At 45.2% G+C, this 7649-nt stretch overlaps 1 protein-coding gene across 3 annotated transcripts in view; it reads right to left on the bottom strand.

Moving 5' to 3' along the window:
* The window catches only part of DCAF4 (DDB1 and CUL4 associated factor 4), a 21707-nt gene continuing 14058 nt past the window's right edge, over positions 1-7649 (bottom strand). Inside the window, exons 9-14 of one of the 3 annotated variants that reach the window (XM_039883710.1) lie at positions 5359-5438; positions 3984-4082; positions 3757-3854; positions 2757-2930; positions 2255-2369; positions 1-1010 (exon numbers count right to left, since the gene is read on the bottom strand). In XM_039883710.1, coding sequence (XP_039739644.1) covers positions 817-1010; positions 2255-2369; positions 2757-2930; positions 3757-3854; positions 3984-4082; positions 5359-5438 — 760 coding nt within the window. In that variant the 3' untranslated portion in view covers positions 1-816. The remainder of the gene's footprint in view (positions 1011-2254; positions 2370-2756; positions 2931-3756; positions 3855-3983; positions 4083-5358; positions 5439-7649) is intronic. The other 2 variants (XM_039883713.1, XM_039883712.1) reach the window with 2 other exon arrangements.

Here is a 7649-nt window from a genome sequence, read left to right as displayed (position 1 = left end):
CCATGGTTTTTTTCTAGTTTATTGTTTGGTAGACAAGTTCTTTAACACTATAAATATCTCACAAATTGTTTCCCATAGGTTATAAAAAGTCAAAGCCAGTTTTCTTTGAGACGGGGCCCTTGAATCTGACGTTCAAGTCATCATGATAAAAATAAGAGCTGCTGCACCTAACATTCTGAAGGTGCCTTGACAAAGGCATCTAGCACCTCAAAAGATCCATCTTTCCTTCTAATGCCTCTGAATGGTAATAAAAGGAAAGTCCCAGAGACCTGCTACTGATATGGAGTATAAGGTGGCTAGTTCGATGACTCTGAACTCCAGCTGTAAACCTTCCTCTAGATACTCAAAGAAAAGCCTTCTTTCTCTCTCTCGACTGGCTTTCTCAAGTATAGATACATGTCTTTCTGCGGTTCAGGCACCGACTACCTGAAGTCTCACCCAGTCTCATTAGGCTTCACGAAAGGGCTTTTGGTGAAAGTAGCTTTAATTTAGTTATTGCCAATCTTCATCCCTTAGAAAAAATTGTTTAAAAAAGAAGAAGGGACTATTCTAAGGACTTCAACCAAAGGAAATAGGTACCTTTTATGAAAAGGACTTTTAAGCTCTCTGAGCTCACAACTTAACTGAAATAACTTTACTAAAGTGTCTCCACATAAAACATAGCACCTTCTCCCCAGCAGTTAGATGGATGAGGATCTGTGTTCGTAGAGCATCCATTTAAAATGCGCTCATTGGAAACAGCAGTTATGGCAGAACCATGGCTACTCTTTACTTCCTTAAGTAAATTCCACATCCTTCAGGCTGCACCCTGCCGAATCAGCTGTAGGAGAAACAGTAAAGGTCCTGCTGGACAGCCATGAGCAGCCCCGGTGCTCCCCGGAAGCCCCCAAGCCGGGAAGAGAAGGCCACGCTGGGAACGTTGGTCCTGGAGGTGGGGTGTGGAGAGGGTATGGTTCTGAGCAGGTGGGCATCATGGAGGCTCCAGATTCTCGTGTAGCAGTCCTGGCCCACTAAGAGAGGGAAGACACGTGGCAGGTTAGTGAGAGCATGCAGACAAGAACTTGCGGACATGCACACATGGCTTCTCATGATTCCTAAGGGCTAAACGTGATTCCATGTGAGCCAAAACGCAAAGTCATAGATGGAACTTTTTTCTACTGGTAACGTGGTTTTGAAAATCAAAGTTTTTAGTTACTCTGGTGCTCTAGAACCATAACTAGTTGCAGGTATTCAAAGTGACAAGATGCACTGGCTGTGTGACACCCTGGATGGTTCACTGGGCATCCTGGCTAACAGGTGGGCATTCTGCTTCTCTTGGTGTCAACGGTTAGTCAAGAGGCAGCCCAATCCACTGGGTCTAGATGACATGCAATTGATTTCCTTTTTATCAAGTAGTAACCAGGACGATCTCATAACTTTGTCACATCCTGGCAGCCCACCAGGTGTCGACTCTCCCCAGAGCTCTTTCTGGTTTAACGGCTCAGTTCATAAGAGCAGATAGTCTTCAGGGCTAGAGTTGTGACGAACGTGACACCTAATACCATTGGTTACAGTAGCCCAGACACATGATATATGCTACTAGAGATCTTCAGAGGAAAGAGAAGGGCAGATCTTAGGTGTTCAAGGATTTCACGTTTGTGCTTTTGACCAGCTGAGTGACCATGACCACAGGTGCTACCTCAGCTGTGGACGAATTCAAGTAGCACAGTTCACTGAACATCGTGAAGACAGAGAACATAGTCTTTAGTGTCAAAGGCCTACTATTTTATTTGTCAAACCACTGAACTTTCACGCTATCAGAGTATTCTATAGCCCAGAAACAGTATGATCTTGTAACTCCTTTCAGGGGGTTTAGTGGCTAGCCAGCTCTGCTCCTATTCTACAGACTGTGGATACAGAGGGATGGTGTTAAAAGGACCAGGGATCAGTTCCTTTACAATGACCTTAATTTCTTTTCTCAGCATTCTCTGGAGGAAATGCAAGTATGAAGAACAGGGAGTGCAAGCTTTTAACATAACAGTTGCACGACTAGATAATGAATGCTGACCTAGTGCACAGGCTTAAACCCTACATTCAGGTCTCCCAAGCTGCTGTGTTTTATTGCACCTAATTTGACTGTTGCTGAAGTGATGTTTGCCCACTGGTGTGAGAACAAAGGGATGTCTAACTGGTGGATGTTCTCTTCTGCTGATTAGGATGCTGGGGGCCCTAAGGGATAGTATTTGATGGATGGACTCTCCCCTTCCCCAGGTACCTGCCACCACAATTCCTTCTTCCTCGTGCACGTGCAGGGGCAAGTGGGCGTACTCGTTCACATGACCTTCATACTGCCTTATACACTTCGTGGTCCTCAGGTCCCACAGCTTGATCTGTGGGAAGAAGCACAAAGGGCCATTAAGGAGGGTCCAGCAGGTACACTGGTGAAACCCAGGCATAGAAGCCAGGGAGGGTGAGGTGGTCTCTAAAGAACTCTTCCAGTTAGGAAAATCTAAGCCTCAAACTCCTGAGCCCTAGAGTCCATCAAAAGCACCAGAGCCAGTTTCATGGCTGTCTAGACCAGACTGGCTCCCAGGGGACAACAAAGCAGCTGCCTTGCACAGTTCACAACTCATCTGGTCTCCAGCTGCCTTTCCCTGCTGCTGTCTGGCATGCAGGTCTCTTCTGCAGAGCCCCTTCCCCTAACAGAGCCCCTCCACCTGGCAGACCTCTGCTGGGCCACCAGCTCCACTGGCTTGAGAAAGTCAGTGCTACCCTACCGTTCCAGCCATGTCGGATGCCATCAGGCATTGCTCTTCTTGGAGGATTTGCACAGATGTCACTGCTGAGTCGTGGAATAAGCGCGTGGCCTTCCAGCCCTTGCCCTGATTTCGACAACGCAGATCAATGGCAAAGATCTCTCCAGAACGACAGCCATTAAACAGTAAAGGAGCCTGTAGAAAGAGGGACTGCTTGGTACTTCCCTCTATGGCTGGGAGGGGTGTGCCCTCCTGAACACAACCCCTGCCTCTCCCCCACCATCCCAGCCTCTGGGTTACAGGGGCAGGTGAAGATGGGTTGGTCAGGGTTTGAACCACAGTGGAGTTGGAAGGGTTCCTTATGAAAAAGGAAAAGAACTGGACCCCATGCGTCCCTCCAGGACCCTCCCCAAAGATTGCATTGCTCCTTAGGCCTCACTCTGGAGTCCAAGTGATGGCACTCTGTCTCTACCAAGGTCATTCATGATAAGCTGGGGTAATGAATATGGAGAAGAGAGATCAACAGTCCAGGTAAGACATGGGGTCCCAAATAGAGAAGGAAGATGAAGAAACCTGAATTAATGAACTCTGTGCTTACTGCTGGAAGCAGGGTAACACGCTCCCCTCTCTACATTTTTAAAGAGAAATGGCATTTTCTGTGGGTCAAATCTTTGAAATGCAATAATGATTTTTAAATTTATAAAATGTGTAACTTGAAAGCTGTGTATGAAACTTTTAAGTGCTAAGATTTGGGACATAACCTATATATTAAAAAAGTTACTACTTAAAAATGGCTAACAATTCATTTAAACAGGAAGCTGTTTAAAGCAAGTTTAGCCAGGCCTTTCTGGATCAGCAAACTTTCATTCAGTGCATGCATATTCACCGAGTAACCATTAACAATGCCCTTTTTCCCCTGTAAAAGGGGGAGAACTAAATGCCACATGAGAATCCAATTTCAATCCAGCAAAATTTCCACTCTTGGATAACTTTATATTATGCCCATCCCAATCCAACCAACCATAAGAGCAAACTGCTGGGCCAAGACATCACTGCTGGTCCCAAATGACAGCCGGTGTCCCGTCACCACGTTGGTCACCAGGACCCACCGAGATAAGCCTGACAGAGACACAGATGGGGCGGAGAGACAAGAGTTACTTGCAGTCCAGGGAAAGGGACTGCTTGACGGGAGTTTAAGGTCTGATAAATCCTTTACTTTGGTGACCTAGGGTGGCAGCCATGGCTCACCTGTACTGAAGCAGTTATTCGCCTGGATGTTCAAGGACCACGCACAAGACCAGGCCCCGGGGATCCGAAAACTGCAGAGCATGCCAGGTCGGTCTCCTGCTGAGAGGAAAACTGATTGTAAATCTTGGCTGCCCAACAGGGCATGAAGGGAGACTGTCCCTTCACCCTGCCAGGCCAGTGATCACCAGATTTGGGAAACCTCCAAGAATAGCTGCTCAGGAATACCTTGGCCCCTATTCTGGGTTTTGTGGTAGCAAAAAAGAGACACTTAGCTGAGGTGCCTGGTGCAAAAGTGGTTATTCTGAGAGTGAATATGCATATCGTTCCTGACGTCCCAGTAGAAGTATTAAAAATATTAACAGCTACTGAGAAGGCAGTATGGTGTTACAAATTAAACGGTTTCAATCCCAGATCATACCATTAGCTGTGTAATCTCAGGCAAAACATTTTTAAAAAACTTTATTGACAAAACATACATAAAGGGCATAAATTATAAGTATACAATTTAATAAATTATCACAAAGTAAATATAGCCACGTAACCACCACCCAGGTTAAGAAACAGAACATTCTAGTACCCTCCCAATTGCTACAACCCCACTCCTCCCCAAAGAGAACCACTGTTCTGACTTCCAATACCACAGATTAGTTTTTAGTTTTCTAAGGCAAATTCTGAACTTCTCTTTGCCTCAGTTTCCTCATCTGTAAACTGGTGATAATACGTACTCCTGCCTCACAAGCTTGCTATACGACGAAACGCCAGCGCTAAGTGTGCATGAGCTCATTTAATCCTTCGTTTAACTTGACGGAATAGGTATTATCTTCACTTTACAGTGGTTAAGCAGTCTGTTCAAGTTGGGATTCATGCCAGATCTGCCTGAAGCCTGCACTCTTCTCTAACACCCCTGTCTAATTGATCCTAAGTCTCTGAAAGACTGGAAACTTAATATCCAGAATGCTGCCAGGGAGGAGAAGTCCAGAATCCTGAACTGCCTTCAGCCAGAGAGAAGTAAGTATCCCCGACAGTACTGGTCCCACTTTCGTGAATAAGCTGTACAGGCAGCCCAAATATATATTCTCATCTTTTGTATTGGTTACATGCACTTAACTGTTCTGGCTGCTAAAATGACCCAAAAGGAGGACATGTGTAAAGATGCACATGCTTCTAGTACGAATCCTGGGTCAGGTTCAAGGAATCCTCCCACAGATGCTTCTGCAGACTGTCACCCCTGCCAGCTGTGACCCGGGTTCACACAGCCCTTGGTTCCCACCCCTCCTTTCCAAGCCTTCTCCCAAGAGCTGTCGTTGGCTGCTGGGAGGCAGAGGACAGACACCTGTCAGAGCACCCCCTTATCCAAAGCAAAAGGGCCTGGTACCTGGATGACTATTGACGAACAGTGATGCTGGGAGCAGGGTGGCGCAGCCTGGAGTCTCTGCAATTCCCATGAGGCACAATCTGGAAAAGCTGTTAAGGACAGTCAAGTACAAGGCTCTCCTCGGGGAGGAGAATGGGCATTAGCACCCTTCAAAAAATTATAAAAATAACACCCGTAAGGCCAGATTTAACACATTTACATTTTCCATATTTAGTTTCAGATGTTTTTAAAGGAAAAAAATGTCGCAGATACAGTTAAAAGCCCTCTGACCTCTCCCCAGCCCAATTCTCCCTTCTCCCCCGCAGAGAAAAAAAATAGCTATTCTAAAATTGGTCTGAGTTCTAGGCCATGTTATAATATTTCCACCACATGATATTTGGCCAGGAGCAATACAGTTGTTTATGTTTTAAAAACATATGTAAATGGCATCATGTGGAGTATCTTTTACAATTTTTCAATCTCCACTATCTTCTAGATTCATCTATGTTGACATCTACAGCCCGTTCTTTCATTTTCGCCATGGAGCATTCTTTCGTATGAATATATCACTATTTATCCAGTCTCCTGCTGATGGGCACTTAGGTTTTCTTTTCTTTTTTTTTGCTCTGCTGCTGGAATGAGCGCCTTCCTGTCTCCCACTCCCATGTGTGGGAGGCTTTTCTAGGCAGTGTTTCTTAAACCCATGGTAAGAATTTAATTTTACACACTATGCTATATACACACAAAATATTGGAAACAAAAGTTTTATAAAATATTTGCCCTTCCTAAGTATGAAACTCTTGATATTTTCTAGTCTATTTCATTTTAAAAATATGGCTCAAAAACTGATTTATGGCCCCCACTAACAGGTCACAACTTAAGTTTGAAAACTCTGCTCCAATGTTTATACTCAGAGTGGAAATGTGGGGTTGTAAGGTTCATGCACCTTCAACTTAAAGTGGCTGTATCAACGTACTTACACCAGCAGTTTTCCCCATTCTCCACATTTGCCAAATCTTGGCATTATCAGACTTTTAAGTCATTTGGGTTTCCTTTAAACCGTCTCTTTATATTCTTTGCCAACTTTCCTATTGACTTGTCTTCTGACTGATTTGGTGCCCCGCCCCCACCCCTCTTCCTTGCCTTTCTTTCACTCTTCAGCCCACTGAAATCCAGGTATGACACTTACCTTTTCAGTGACATGTTTTCCCCAAGGTCTCCAATGAGCCCTTAGTTTCTAAATCTGATGAACACCTTCCAGTCTTGGCCCGTGGTCATGCAGCACAATTTCTAACTACACACTCCTTGGGCCTCCGCGACACCATTCTCTTGGAGTTCCCTGGTCTAGATTCCAGGCCTCTTAGACTCACATCTCTCCTCTCCTCCTGTTCGTTGGCTCCCTCTCCACTGCCCACTTGGTCATGCACTAGCCTTCCGTCCGAGGTCTCACCCTTGGCCAGCCTATAACCCGCATTGCTATATAAGAAATGACTCCATGACCACAATCTTCTAGGGGTATCCCACATCCCTGAGGACTCCGACTTGCAAAGCCCTACTTAATGCTATGCAATGTGCCAAGCTCTGTCTCGATTCTTCCTTCTGATGGGAGCTCTGTCTCTTCCTTCTCATGTGGGAATCACTTCCAGGAAGGCTGCCCAAATCCCTGCATCCCTCTTGCATTGAACTGCCCCACAGACATCACTGCGTAGACTGATCACCTGTTGAGCTGCTCATCTCCAGCACTTTGCACAGGGATTACATACGTTCAATAGATGTGAGTGGAATGGATACACACACCCCTCACTGAAAAATGTAAATATTTGCAAAGCAATCATGCAACATTCTTGACAATCTGAATGAGTGATGTGTGCATGTCATGTTGCCTTGGGTGGTAAGCCCATGTTAAATATCTCTAGCATAGAGGCTGCCACAACTATAAATGAGAACACTATAGCTGGGCAGCTCAATGCCTTCCTAAATAAATCTCTTTTGCATCTGGGTTTGGAGAGCAAGGATGTGGGGAGAAAGTCTTTACACAGGTATGCTTTCAATTACTGTAGCTGAAACCCAGGTTATAGTCAAAATGGATATTTACAGTCCAGTATTGAGGATTTAATCCTTTAATAGGCCAAAGGTTAACGAAGAGCCCAGTAGTGTGGAATCCAGTCTAACCTTCCACCACTCTTTGGGAGAAACACACAGAATGGAGGTCTGGTCTGAATAAGGTTCCATTTTTGTAAAGAAGAAAGTTTCATGGTCTTCAGCAGAAGTAACAGCTGCACAAAAGCCTGAAGATTACCTGAAATGACCAC

The sequence above is a fragment of the Pteropus medius genome, unplaced genomic scaffold, assembly GCF_902729225.1.
Source record: "Pteropus medius unplaced genomic scaffold, Ma_sr-lr_union100, whole genome shotgun sequence".
Classification (NCBI taxonomy): domain Eukaryota; kingdom Metazoa; phylum Chordata; class Mammalia; order Chiroptera; family Pteropodidae; genus Pteropus; species Pteropus medius.
This window is presented reverse-complemented; position numbering and strand designations above follow the sequence as displayed.